Genomic DNA, 15647 nt, shown 5'->3' on the forward strand with positions numbered 1-15647 from the left:
CAACCGCCACAGACGGTCTCTCTCTCCTCGCGTCGTTTTCCGGCTACGATCACAGAGCCCTGGAAAAGTCATTCTTCCCCCATTTTTTTTTCTCCTTCTACTTTCATTCTTTCGCTCGCGTGTTCTCTCTTTCACTTACGCGCTTCTTCGTTGCTCGCGTTTACATTCTCGAGAAGTTTGCGCGTGTTTCCCCATCGGCCCGCCTGGCCGGCTCACTGCCTCTTCGCCGGTCCAGAGAATCTCCTTCCTTTTCTGTCATCTCTCGTGGAAATTATACGGAAAATGGAGGTATTCCTTCCGCGGAGGAAAGTTAGGTTCGTTCGAAGAAGTCGAGGGTTGGAGACAGAGGGAGGACGCTAAATCTGCCTACAACGAGAGTAAAGGTGACATTGCGACGGAGGATGACGGTGAACGGCGCCAGCCATTATGTACTACACATATATACATATGTACATACGTATACGTACATAGCCGGCGAATTTTCCCTAAAGGACCTTTTAGGGTTAATTGATCGTCCGAAGCGACAAGTGCACGTGCCTTCTCGCTCGTACGCCCTCGCGTAATGCACCCTTAATGGACGCGAGCCTTCAAAGAACCCTCCGGTAAAGACGTTCCATGTCTGTCCAATATGTTCCGAGAATTCAACCATACACCCTTCGCCCTCCTGTGCATCTCCGCGAGTCTCTTCCTGTTTCCTGTTCCCATGCGAGATTCGATTTGGAACCTCTATCAATTTGTCCAGTGCCGGCAAATCTCACAGATATACAGATAGCTTCTTCGATTAAGACAGAAGTATTGTAAAGAAATTGTAAAGAAAGTCGAACTAGGCGAATTAAATGGAAAATGAAACCACGGAGGCAAGAACACGGCGTCTATTGCAAGTTCTGGCACGGGTTTCGCTTGTCTCTGTCGTTTGCACTCGATGGCAACCCGTTGCACAGGCCACTGACGCTATTTAAGCGATTACTTAAAATCAATAGCGCTCATTCGAAGCGCACCAACGAGCCGATAATATAATTCTTATCCGAAACTATGCTGCCGTTCCTCGTCTTCCATCAGCTCTCCGCAAAAGCAACCCTCTACCGGATCGAAGCTGGAAGCCTCGCAAGAAAAAAAAAGGAACATCAAGCCGGAGACGACCAAACGGTTGGATTTGTGTCGTGGGAGTTTGTCGAATCGCTGCTGGCTCTATCGGAGATTTGGCTGGCTCGCCACATTTTTCAAGCAACCCCTCTTCCCTGCAACCGGTCACGACGCCTTGGCACGCGTGTACTATGAGCGTTAATGCGACTGTTTCGTAGATTTACGACGCGTGAATCGTACGATAAGTACGATCAGGGAGTGAATACTTATCACAGACGGCCGTTAATTGGTTGCTACAACACCGGTGTCATGTTGGATCACTGATAGTATTATTTCATGTCTTTCGCCGGTGTTCCAGGAAGAAAAGAATGCTTCAGAGTGATATAATTTATATATACTCTGGAGAGCAATCGGTAGATCGCACGTTTGTGTACACTCGTATGCTGTCGTGTCGATCATCCGTAACAGAGATTCGCGATTATACTATATGGATAGATGAATGTAATTACAAGGATGGAATTGTATTTGCACGATCGTATCAATATTTGTCGCTTCTAACCAGGAATTATATTTCCAACACATATTCCCGTTCGACCATGACCGATCAGAGGACACGAGTGATCCTAGCAAGCGCCATTAAATATTTTCTGATTAATCGCGCGAAACAGTTCGGAGGATTTATCGTTTGTGAATGAAACTTCTAGTCTAATTTCGATCGATGATCACTAATCTTGTGCGACACGAGTTCAAACATTTTTGTAACTGTAAAATTAAGTTATATTATACGACTTTCGTTTCGAGTTATTTGTAAATTATTTGTGTTTGCATAGGTACTATCTCGGTACTAAATCGTTCCATGAAAAAACAAAGAAATTCTATTAAATTACGATAATGAAATACGATGAATTTATTATCATATAAAATAAGAAACTCACAGTAATAAAATCAATTGGTTATTATATTTTTTATATTATATACTTGTGTCATCATTTTTTAATAAATATTCAAACGATCAAACCTTATGCTTGCGTAATGTTTCTTTTTTATTTTTACCCGTAAAACATCCAACTAACAAAGTTTGAAAAATCTTGAGATTAGTATATTAAAGAAAATATTATTTTCAACGGCATTAAGCGATTTAATCTTCAACTCCCTTTAAAAAATATTATTATATGAGATAATATAAAATAAGTAATAAATTTACATATTTCCAATTTTTCAATTTAGAACACTTCCATTGACCACGACACGTAATGTCGATCGTCGGAATCTTTGAAGAAGCTGATTTTTTTCGTCCTTGTTGCAAGCGAAACAAACAATAGCAGTTGATAAAATTCATAAAAGATAAATGTAATGCTTGTACGATTAGTTCTGATACAGTTAGCTTTAACCACGATATTTTTGAATTCGTTGGATAGATTATCCACTTCAGCTATACGTAATTACACGTAGAGATTATTTTCTAATTATCCGCTTTGTGTTCGTATAAAACACATGCTTGTATGTATAATATTTTTTACACATTTAACATGTCAATATTATTTTATGATTAATTTAAATAGGGCAGATTGGAAAGAAAATATACTGTGGTATACTGAACCGGAAATTTTATTAAGGATCAAATTTTCTTTGCTATTTTGTTCCTTTCGAAAACAAAATTCATTGACATGCCTTTTAATTTTATTGTTTCCTTTTTTTAATCTTTTCCATCAGATCGGGTCTGTGCTTTGCAGAAATGAAAAACAAATAAAAAAGGTTCTTTTCGTAATTCAGGCACAAACCTACCTTTACAATTGAGAAATAAACAATTTATGTTCCTGATATATAACAGATAATCTCATCTTTTTGTTTTTTTCTTCGATTCTGTTTTCGCACGCGATCAATTTCACGTTATCGAACGTACATAACAACACAGAGGGGGTGGTGTTCTCAAGTTACAGAAATGCTTAAAAATTTCAGATACAAAAAACATTCGATCAACACATACGATCAGATAAGGATCATACGATTTCTTATGATTTTTCATTTTTCTTTTCTTCTTTTCTTTTTTTTTTTTTTTTTTTTTTTTTTTTTTTTTTTTTTTTTTTTTTTTTTTTTTTTTTTTTTTTTTTTTTTTTTTTTTTTTTTTTTTTTTTTTTTTTTTTTTTTTTTTTTTTTTTTTTTTTTTTTTTTTTTTTTTTTTTTTTTTTTTTTTTTTTTTTTTTTTTTTTTTTTTTTTTTTTTTTTTTTTTTTTTTTTTTTTTTTTTTTTTTTTTTTTTTTTTTTTTTTTTTTTTTTTTTTTTTTTTTTTTTTTTTTTTTTTTTTTTTTTTTTTTTTTTTTTTTTTTTTTTTTTTTTTTTTTTTTTTTTTTTTTTTTTTTTTTTTTTTTTTTTTTTTTTTTTTTTTTTTTTTTTTTTTTTTTTTTTTTTTTTTTTTTTTTTTTTTTTTTTTTTTTTTTTTTTTTTTTTTTTTTTTTTTTTTTTTTTTTTTTTTTTTTTTTTTTTTTTATTTTCTTTTTATCTTTTAATTTCATGCAATCCGAACAATATCGTGCGATTGTCTCAAAATATATGACACTTATTGCTTTGCGAATGAAAAGGTTTTAAAGTGCACATATTCATGTATAAAACATTAGAAACAAATATACGATATTGTACGACTTGCATTTACAAGAGAATTCGTATTTCAAGAGTTTCTTTTTTTTCTTTCTCTTTCTTTGTCAAAGGATAAACCAATTCCGTTTGAACGTGTCATGAAGAATTTGTTGCATCGTTTGTGAACAATACGGAAAAGGGTACAATTTGCAAAATATATGTGTTTCTTTCGAGGTACCGTCGCTGAGGAATATTCGACGTTCAGATACTATTAAAATGAGATTTTGGAAAATGAATTACCATAGTTGTTATAAATAGAATGTTGACGGTACTTTTTTTACGAATTCTTTTCTTTTTTTTCACCTTCTTCTTCTTTTTAATAGTCTCTGCACGGATTGTTGGAGATGTTGTCCCAACATTATGAACGAGCTGCGTGCACTACAAAATACTTTTCGGACACGCGTTCGAGACCAAATATGTTTTTCGCCTATTGTGAAAGTATGTTTTATTTTATAGTGTTGCAGCTCGTTGGCATTGGTTGTTAAAACCAATGAAAATTGCAACGAAGGTACGAGATTGTTTCACGAATATAACATTCCACAGTCTCGTAAAGATGTTATTTCCTTCACTACACATACGAAGTGAATCGTATATACTTAAAGATTATTATTAACCCTTAGGATGATGACAAGGGTTTTCCCTTACGTATCCCATAATCCAGATATTAACACATCGCTACAAAGGTGCCCTCACACAATTGTTTCCACATCAAGGGTATTTCCTTCTCCAAGATGAGGTATAGGAACTTCACTTGGAAATATTATCTATGCGACAGACATGAGGGAACACTCGCAAGATGGTGAAGAACAAAGTTACTATATGACTCTTGTACAAGCAATCCCATAAAGGCTTCAAAAAGAAATACATGTATGTATATATGTATTACATGCATTCTATGGTTCTGCAGATTCAAATTCCATGTACAACATGGAGCATGACGTAACTTTAAAGTTAAGATTACTTGACGTAGTTTCAATAATAGAACAAAACAAATATATATTTATTCCTTCAGTCTATACGCATAGCATTGCATTCAGCAATTTTTTTTTCTTTTTATCACCCTGCTTCTATTAGAGATTTATACTTTTATTTCACACGAATATCAGTCTTTCAAAAGAGTCAAGATAAACACTATAATGACCATTCCCAATTAGTCACATGTTTTATGATTCGCTTATGTTGCAACAGTTATCGTTTCCGTTATAGCTCGACACAGTTGCAAAATTGCTAAATAAACAAATACACACGTATACAATATTTTACGAAATAATCAAGATGCACATAAAATTATTAGGCACAGTTCCATGCAGCGTGTTTAAGAACATTTTTTTCTTTCTTTCTTTCCTCATTGGCACATTCTTGACTCTCTTAAAGATTGATTTAAAATATATCTCACAAAATATTCCGGTATCGGATCTAATGGTGCTTTAAATTATAAGTCAATAAGACCAAGAACACACGAACGTCTTCCTAGTCTGTACAACTTCGCGAAAAGAACCATGATAGAACTTTCACAAATATATATAACACAAAAGTAAAATTTTTGTGGTGAATATGTAGGAGTATTCTTTTTGTTTTAGAACTGACATTATCCAAAATACTGTCCGACTTACTGAATTACATGTTTCCGTATGAAGAAAATAATAAAATATGAAAGAATGAGACCGAGAGAAACAAAAAAGGATTACAATATAATATTAGAACGGAATTCATATACGATTTTACTGTATGCAATATATCCAATTGGTGAAAATGCACTTTTTCTTTTTTCTTTCTCAGCGTAACTTCGTATATGAAAAAAAAACGTAATAATCGGTAAAAAGATAGAGCCACAATGAAAAAAACACTATATGTTTCTCTCCAAACTGTTATAAATACAACGCTTACGTAATTATTTCAATAAATCACCGCCAATTTTTGTAACTAATTTTTTTCTTTCCACTTTGGAATCTATATTCCAACATGGCAAAGAACGTTTTACACATTGATTCTCTACCATTAACTGGCTCTTTTTTCTATCGTTCCAAGCATCATAATGCCTGATTCTTGCAACAATACGATGCGCGCTTATACTCAATTGTTTCGAGATTTTCTATAATAAACGAATTTCTTAAATCACATTCTTTCTCAAACTGGCAAAAAAGTGTAAATCGATAGATAATGCTGTTGCACCCTGATACGTGCGTTTACAGACACATTTTCAATATTGAAACGTCGTACGTATGAAATTATAATTTGTGTCAGCACAGAAAAACGGTTTTTAATGCTTTTAATACTATAATACTAAATCACAGCATTAATGCTCAGATAGCGGATACAAGAGAGAATTTATAATACGTCAGATAATTAATAATTTCACAGCATATCATTTTCTCTTTCTTACATAGAACAGAATTATATAAAATGTTTTGTGCAAAAACCACATTACCCCATACACTAAAAACGTGTTTACATTTTATTATGGGCAATGAAAATGGAAAACGAAAAGGATTTTTCGTTTCATCTTTGATATGCGTACGAGTCAGTGCATAGAACTCTTGTATCAAATATTCGTACTCATTATGATTGTATTTATATGTGTCATCTATACGAAATATTAAATTAAAAGTCAAAGTTTTTAAGTAATAAGCATAATTACATATTAATTTTATATTGACATTACATGGAACTATATTGATTAGAAAGCTTAATGTTTTATCTCATGCAGATTTAAAAATTTTGCACATATAAAAATCCATCGCGTTATTAGATGGATATTCAAAATTAAGTTTAGTTCCATATTTGTATTAAAGCAAAATTTCAAATACTTTTAATATCATACTATACTATACTAACTCCCATTCCAGCAGTCAAGATCTTAGTCGTCATAGGACATCTCTCCTGTTTCCTCCACCACAGAAGCAAAATATCCGTCAAAACTGATATTATAAGTCTAAAGGCATTCCAAACCGTTTTCCATCACCTTTTTCTCATTAATATCTCTCATTGAAATTTTTTGCTTCAAATATGAAATATGCTACTATTGCCTATTAATGTATACACATTTCGTTCCATAAACCTAGGTCGTCTTGGCTGGTGGTGCACTTTTTTTCGTTCATGGGAGAATATTAACAATAGAAATTTACTTTATGGAAAATTACTTCTTACATGCGTCTACATTTTTTTACCTTTTTATATGGTTAACATGTACACAGATATCAAAGAAAAAAACCAAGAATAAAAGGGGATTCCATGCTGACGTTCCATTATATTTTGGCAGTTGTCTTTATCTGTTGCAGAAAATGATATTGTTATTATGCTACAATATGTACATTTTTGCTTATATTCGTAGTTTTACCTAAAATGTGTCTTAAATGTAACAAAGAATCCTTGCTAGATAATGTCATTACTCATATATCAATTGATGGAACAATTTTGAATTACAGTAGACACAAATATTTAATAGACATCTTACATAGAATCCCTAACTTCGACAAATGCCACCAGCCAGTTATTTATAAAAAATAATTATATAAAACTAGTCAATTTTACAACTTCTGACTCTCAATCACAATTTCATAAAAAAAAATCAGATTAAGTTTAAAACAGTCTATTACCACTTTACAGAAAGAAAAAAGATTATCTCGCCTTTTTTGAAAAGTGATTTGAATTTCAGAGTTGTATGACAGCATTGACAGGTAGCAAAATCAAGCCATGATCAAATATTAAGATCGATATAATATTTAGAATTTGTGATCATATATTTAAGAAGAATTTATATGTAAAGTATGGTAATGCAAAAGTAATGGGTATATGGATTCATTTATGGTATTCAGATACAAACAGCATTAAACTGTAGTTTACTCTCATTATGCTGTGTTTTTTCTTAAATCACACATCCCATCACATTTTTCTTAAGGAACAAAAAAATCTTGGAAGTATGAAGCCATTGTATAAAAATTTACTATTAAAATGATGAATACTCACATGTAATATTTACAGTTTGTGGTAAAATGTAATGATTATTATGTTACTCATGTTATTTGTTTACATGTTGTGCTCTTGATAATGGCTTGACTCTGGCGCGCACTTTAGATTATGTACATTTATATGTATTTATGTACAAAGAATGACTCGCACCGGCATTCGCATCACTTCATTCACTGAGTTCACTGTTTCATGCTCAGTATGCCTTATTTACAAGTAATTCATGTTTTCGCCGTTTTAGTATGATGTTAATTGAAATTTTCAATTTTTTTCTATATAGACCACTTTTTTTTAAATCTAAATGTTCATAGCACTGTTTTGTCTTTATACACTGTTAAACACCCCAGACAATACTTTTCAGACTGAAATAATGTTTCACTCTGTGAGTTCAAAGCATAGCAATGTATGCCTTACATGTACGAGTCACACAATCACCATTTAACACTTCAAACTCTTTGAGCGCATATAAACATCATGATGATGTATCGAAACTACTTAGACACATTACCCTCTTCCATGCTATTATTGTCTTCTGGTCTTGCTACATACAAACTTGGATCTATTACCTTTGGAATAGGTTTAATCTCTGTTCCAAGCTCTTGTTCGATACGATGTAAGTTAAAACGGTCTTCGTACGTGATTAGATTAATTGCTATACCTAAGTGACCGAATCGTCCTGATCGGCCGATACGATGAAGGTATGTCTCTGCCATTTTTGGAAAGTCAAAATTGATAACGACGTTCACAGCTTGTACATCAATACCACGAGTAAACAGATCACTGCTCACCTGTAGATAATACATTAATATATAACTTTAAATTCTCCCATAAAATTAAACATTGTAATTAAACTTTGATAACTTTTTCATTAAAAAAAGAGTCAATAAGCACATACAATTTACTTAGTTAATAATATAATAATTTTACACACTTACCAAGTTTCTGCATAGTCCTGCTCGAAAATCATGGAACACGCGATTTCGGTGTGCCTGCGCCATTTTCGCGTGTATATAATAACAGCAATATCCAAGATCTGTTATCTTTTTTGCAAGTAATTCAACACGTTGTGTTGAATTGCAGAATATTATGCTTTGTGTTATTTGCAACTTGAAAAACAAAAAATAAATTAGGCAGAAGTACTTGATAAAAAAAAAATAAATTTATTTCAGTAAATTTTTATATTAAATATATTATGTAAAACAAACAGACCTTACAGTGACCTTACCTTGGAGAACAATGTGTTAAGACAATGAACTTTTTGTCGTTCTTGTACAAAGGCGTAATATTGTGTTACACCTTTCAATGTGAGTTCTTCCATTAAATTAATCTCATATGGATCTCTTAAGTGTTTTTCCATGAATTGCTTCACTGTCAGGGGAAATGTAGCTGAATACAGCAGTATTTGACGTTCATGTGGTAATCTAAATATATTCATGACAATAAAAATTATAGTACAATAATATATATAATATAAAAAGATATCATCAATAATTATATACTAGAATATATACCTGGAAATGACATGATCCAACATTCCTTTAAAATCTTGCGACAGTAGTTTATCTGCTTCATCCAAAACTAGAGTTTTACAATGATCCATATTTGCAACATTCTTGTCCATAAGGTCAAGAATTCTTCCTGGCGTTGCTATTATTACTTGTACTAAAAACGAATTACATCATAAGTAAAATATTTTTAATTTTTATAATTAGTTCTTATAAAAAGATACATTAGATACAAACCTGTCTGGTAAATCCTCATAATGTCATCCCGTAAGTCTGTTCCTCCAGTAGTTACCATTACTTTTATGTCCATATGTTTTGCCAGTTCAATGCAAATTTGCGATGTCTGAAGAGCTAACTCTCTAGTGGGTACAAGTACTAGTGCCTGAATCACATCTTTTCGTGGATCAACCTAAGGTGATATATTAATAATAACAATATTGAAGTTAACACAATGAAACGTTTTAGTAACATAATTAATTATATTAGAGCAATTAATTATATGCAAACCTGTTCTAGCACTGGAATTGAATAGGCCCCAGTTTTACCAGTCCCATTTTTTGCACGGGCCAAGATATCTTTACCAGATAATGCAATAGGAATACTGGCTTCTTGAATTGGGGAAGGCTTTTCCCAACCTTTTTCAAAGATGCCCATTAATAATTCTCGTTTTAGGCAAAACTCCTCAAATTCATTGCCACGAGTATCAGTAACATCCTAAAAATTTTTGTGTAAACATTTTTATTAGTAATTTAAGCCAGAAATAGATAAAATAACTAAATTCATAGAATTTTATTAATGAATAAAGTATAACTAAAGTAAAATTAGAATGATTATAATATATAACTTACACTAGTTTTAATTCGTTTGTCCTTTGGTGGAATTTTTAATTTGGCTTTCCAACCCACATCGTCCATTTTGTCTATTTCTGATTTGGTATTCAAACCAGAATTTAGGACATGATTGGAATTTATATGTGTTTCTGTCATCATTTTGGAAATGATGAAATATTATCTATTTCCTAAAAATATAAATTTTCTTTTATAAATGGAATATTTACTTAAAATATATAATAAATATGTCTTACACAATTAACTGTTTAACTATAATAGAATAAACAATAAACACTACCATGAAGTTATTTGAAATTGCGAGTATAAGACATAAATGGAACATTAACACGTTCATAGAACAAAAAGCAATATCAATATATGTGACCTGTTGAAAAGATCACAATAGAATGTAAACATCATAGGTATACTGATTGGAAGAATACTAGTTTTTATGTATTTCAACCTTATAAGGAAGTTTAACAGTTCAATATTGGCTACTGATATTGTTTAGAAAAACTTTGAATTTTGAAGAACATATACATACTACATTTAGACATATCGATTTCACAACATCATTAACATTTAAAACGTTATAAAATTATTATGAATTAACATGAAATTAAATTTATAAATTAAAACATAATATCATAAAACGGAATTTTGGAAAATTATAATACATTGCCTAAATTAATATAACATTAATACTGCAATCATTTCAATGTATTTCATAATCTTTATATAACTTTTAACAAAAACAGCAATTACAACACACAAAATTGTTTACGAAGTAAATTAAACGAAGTTTACCAAATATATCACATCCATGAGAAAAACGAAGATAATTTATTCGGAAAGTTTAAGATATTGGTAACATTTTTATATATTATACATATGCATATTCAACAGAAAATCGTAATTATAATCGTAATTATAATATTATAATCGCATGTTATTTATACGGCATACTTTCAATATACTAATAAGATTGATCTGGTGGTCGATGTTAATACATCACGTTACTACCGTCAGACATACTTGTGAGCAGGATGAAAAACAGAGTACAGACCATCTGTGCAAAGTCAATTTTCTTTTCTATAGAACAAGTCCAAAATCTTTCTGAATATATGTACACGACCGAACGAAAAACGAAATTCCCTTAAATGCAAAATCATTCGTTTAACAAAATTTTTATATAGTACAGAGCTACTTGCCTTGAAATGGATGGATATCGATGCTGAGCCGAGCACTCGATTAGGAAACAACACGCCAAAATGGCCGTTCCAATGTCAAGTTTTCTTTGCAGTGCTTAACCGCCGCGTTCTTTCTTACGGAGCACTAACACGGATTACTTGCTCGGAAAGCGTATCGCGTAATACGCGGCACTATATTACGTTCTTTTCCGTTAGTAATATGAGACTAACGCACTGCGTCAAATGCGGGTGATAATTATTCCTCGTTGAACGTACACGACATGCGCCATGAAAGAGTAAAATCACTTAGGTTAGAAACCGTTACATTATTGCGCGCACTCTATCGATGACGACGCCTAATTTCATGCGAGGCTTTAAGGCGCACTCTTAAATCGTACCTCGTGTTGTATCTCGAACTTACTCGATCGAATGCCGATCCATTTATCGTTATAGTTAGTTAGCTAGTTTATTATTTTCCTTTTGTTTGATAATTTTTAGAAAACTTCACTTCGTGTCACTTGGGTTTTCATGCCCCAACATTTATCGGTATATTTATTATGTGTTCGTCTGGGGAATTCGGATTTGGGTTGTTACCCATGGAGCTCTAAATAATTGAGAAATATACCCGATTAATTAAGATTTGAACTACTCAACACTTTAATCAAATAATAATTTGGATAACAGACTTGAACTTAATAATAAAAGTAAATATGTAGATTAACAAGTGGGTATATATATCTATCAATGATAATATGTAATTATGATAATTAATCAATCAATTTATGTCTAAAATTTCTTTATTCATTGTCTCGACTACGTTACTGTACAATTCATATCTATCGTGCCAATATTCACATTACGGGGAGCTATAAGACTATAATGGTCTATTATATACATGTATATATATATATATATACATATATACATATATACATATATATATATATATATATATATATATGTATATATATGTAACATTCGTAAAATTAACGCTACGGGGAGCCACAAAACTGCGACGGTAAATAAATCAAATTCAATTAATACTGTTACTACTTACATAAAATCTCAAATAAAAGTAAATACAGAATTACATAATATTTTTGAATGAGACTTTGTTTCTCAAAGAATATGTATAGTTAACAAATAAAGATCAAGCTATTCGAATTTTTATTTCGATGTCATATCCTTTGTCGATTCAAATGCTTCTATCGTTGGTAATAAATAAAATAATTATTATTCGTAGAAAAGAGACATGTGAATTTGTCTTAACATTATATAATTAATATTTTTACTTATTGAAATTTATAAACTTGACCCAAAGGAAATAATATGGGCGAAAAAGTTAAAAGTTGTTCTATGGTTGTATCATACTACTGTATAGTATATGTACATATTTATACTAGAATAACAATACAATATTTCGAATCCAAATTTTACGTAATTAATTAACGAAATATATTTAATGTATAATATTATACATTTCTCTATATAAATATGTTTATATTAAAGAAATAAAATTTGTCTTCTAGCTACAATTTTGTTCCTTCCTTTGAGATATTCGATATTTTCTACAAGCTTCCGGGCAATGTCGTTCCAAATATCGTCTTTGTGAGAATGCTTTGAAACATTCCCCGCATCGCCATTGCCATTGATGGTGATTCCGTGTCCTTTGATGCGCACGTAAATTTGATCTACAAAATATATACGTCACACCGTAGCTTTAATTTTATAAAACAATACAATTAAATCAATAAAATTAACCTCTTAATTTATTAAAAAATAAATCATTTCAAGAGATGCACGAATTAACACATTACGCACGGATTACGCAATCAAGATATCTGATTGTCGTTTTCATTCTTATACATTTTTCATTAAAAACTTTCTATCATAATCATTACATATCAACAAAATTACAAAATCTTTGTATTCTCCGTAACGCGTGCTAATGTTTGTGGTGTACCGATAAATATTGAACGAAAACAAGGAAGGATTGTATACCGATCAGCAAAAGATTTATGGCAGACTGGACACTCGAAAGGTCGTTCACCAGTATGGAGGCGAAGATGACCCTTCAACACCCACGGACGGTCGAAGCTTTTGCGGCAATAGGGACAATAATGCATAGTTTTATTTCGTTTCCAATTTTGTGGGTTTTCCACCCCCGATGTTTTCATATTGCCACCCAGATACTGATTTTGGGAATCAATCTGTTTCTTATTTGGAGTAAGATATAATGCTTGCGAGGTCGTTTGATTCTCGGTTTCATTGAACGTCCTATTCAAATTTACTGCCACCTTGATTTCATTATTACTTACGTTTACCGGATACTCTACTTTTTCGGAATTTGATGTCAATGGTATTTGCACTTTCTCCACGTTTTGTTTATTATTAGGGTCAATCACTACCTGATTGGTATTCATGGAAACATTCGTAGTAGCCGACGATATCGTATTTTCGATGTTGAAAAAATTTATCATCCCTAACTCTACTTCGTCTACATTAGATTCTTTATTCCACAACATAGTGTTTTCTTTGTTAAACGTATACCGTGTTACGATTGGTAATTTTGAAGACGTCCATATATTACTACATTTCGTAGAATTATCTTTGGTCTGATGTTTTCTCTTCGCATCAACCGATGACGGCGGCGTCCATGGTAATTCTGCCTCTATTAATATATGAAAAACAGTTGATCGAACTTTACCAGTGTCCCCAAGCTTTTTGCACATAATGCACATCATTCTATTCGTTTTAGCACGCTGAATACCAATATCGCATTCGTTCTTGGCGGAACGGGCAAAAACGTGCCAAAAATACAAAGAAATTACAAACGTGGAAAGCCAAGCTAATACACTTTATGGTTGTCATCTTTCCTTCGGCATACGTACCTTTCGTTTCGTACTATCAAATTTTTACATTAGATTTACGTTTGATTTTGAGTTAGTTTTAAGGTAGATTTGGGTTAGCTTTCAAGGAAAACACGTTCGATGTTGAAACTGTATCTAACGAACTTTTAGGCAATATATCATCTCCGACTAAAATGAATACAATATTCGTATTCAACACGTGAAAACGAGTAGAATAACGTATAATATGTGCTAGAAGTTTGGGGGAGAGAGGGGGACGCACTGGTAAAGTCTTATGAAACAAATTTTTCTCTTCTTGTACGATAGATTACGCGCTCTATATGCGAATTGTTTAATTATCATTAACGAATGTCTAGCTAAAAGTGGACCTTGAGATTCAGGGCAAGAAACGCAATTCATCTTTTTCAACAACTTTACGAGTTACAGGATATACATACGTACTTCCTTTTTCATAACCACGCTAAAATATCATTCGTCGTTTCTGGACATACTGTAGCTTACTGTACAGCGAAGAAATGTTTCTTACCTTCAGAAGAGCTATCGGTCTTTCTGTATCTTGTCATCGACTTGATCAAACAACGCGGCATGTTTTCGCGAATACGAACGGACACAACTTGACGAAAGGAACGAAATACAATAAAGTATTGGGCGTTGCAACAGCGATGGAGCAAACCACTGTCACACAGTTGATAGGCATTTGTTACCTTCTTTATGTCTTCAGTACTGTAATATCGAAAGATTCACCCACAGCCAATGCGAGAAAAAGATGCATTTCTAGGCATCATAGATCGATTCTTTTTCTCACTCAGGATAGGCAAAAAGGAGAAGCAAATTATTAAATAATATAATAAAATGTATATTTTCTTCAAATTATCCAAATTAAGCGCAGAGTAGAGTTATCATTTTTGTTAAGTGTAGGCGGAACGATATGTTAAGGGATTGTTCTTTTTTTATAGGATATGTGAACGACACGTATAGTTTGTTTATAGAAATTAATCTTTCTATTTATTTTGCGTATGGAAATATTACAGCAGAATATTTGGAAATACATATATATATTTCATATTTGTATAAAGATCATAAAAATTACTTATCGTAAAAAGAACATTAATAAAATGATATGATAATTGCAATGAGAAATGGCTTAATTGTTGGAATAATTTTCATATAAACGTTAGTCGTTTCTAGTTTCGTAAAGGTCGAGCAAATTTAAACTTAAGAATAATGTGTGTACATAATCGAACCAACTGTTTGTATACATTTCTTATGAAACTTGTACCTTCATACACAATTTCTTCTATCACGCGAAATTTACAATAAGTTATAACTTTTAAAAGAACAAATTATCATACCTAAGCGTAATTCACGTGTACTTACATATTATACGAAATATTTTTGAAAAATATTTATTTATACACATTACTCTAACATTACTGTTATAATTATTACCTTTTGTATTAGTTTGTTTATAATATATTGCATAATAAATTTAGTATTAAATTTAATGAATATACATAAAAAGAAATAATTTATATATGTGTAAATCATTTCTTATTTATGATTTAATCC

The 15647-nt window shown here is 31.6% G+C and overlaps 2 protein-coding genes across 2 annotated transcripts; both read right to left on the reverse strand.

The window, feature by feature from the left end:
• Window positions 1-3768: 3768 nt before the first annotated feature.
• Window positions 3769-11519, reverse strand: LOC100742629 (ATP-dependent RNA helicase me31b). The gene is made up of 8 exons (XM_003489542.4): window positions 11230-11519; window positions 10037-10206; window positions 9696-9902; window positions 9426-9597; window positions 9195-9345; window positions 8909-9104; window positions 8619-8789; window positions 3769-8471 (listed from the first exon to the last, which is right to left on the reverse strand). Exons 2-8 carry the CDS (start codon window positions 10175-10177, stop codon window positions 8175-8177), a joined length of 1335 nt encoding a protein of 444 aa, XP_003489590.1. The 5' UTR covers window positions 10178-10206; window positions 11230-11519; the 3' UTR covers window positions 3769-8174.
• Window positions 11520-12711: 1192 nt separating this feature from the next.
• LOC100742902 (zinc finger protein 236-like) lies at window positions 12712-14772 on the reverse strand. The gene is made up of 3 exons (XM_003489543.4): window positions 14605-14772; window positions 13210-13879; window positions 12712-12899 (listed from the first exon to the last, which is right to left on the reverse strand). The coding sequence occupies exons 1-3, from the start codon at window positions 14663-14665 to the stop codon at window positions 12734-12736; spliced, it is 897 nt and encodes a 298-aa protein (XP_003489591.1). The 5' UTR covers window positions 14666-14772; the 3' UTR covers window positions 12712-12733.
• Between the last annotated feature and the right edge of the window lie 875 nt (window positions 14773-15647).

Source organism: Bombus impatiens, unplaced genomic scaffold (genome assembly GCF_000188095.3).
Source record: "Bombus impatiens unplaced genomic scaffold, BIMP_2.2 scf_0343, whole genome shotgun sequence".
Lineage (NCBI taxonomy): Eukaryota > Metazoa > Arthropoda > Insecta > Hymenoptera > Apidae > Bombus > Bombus impatiens.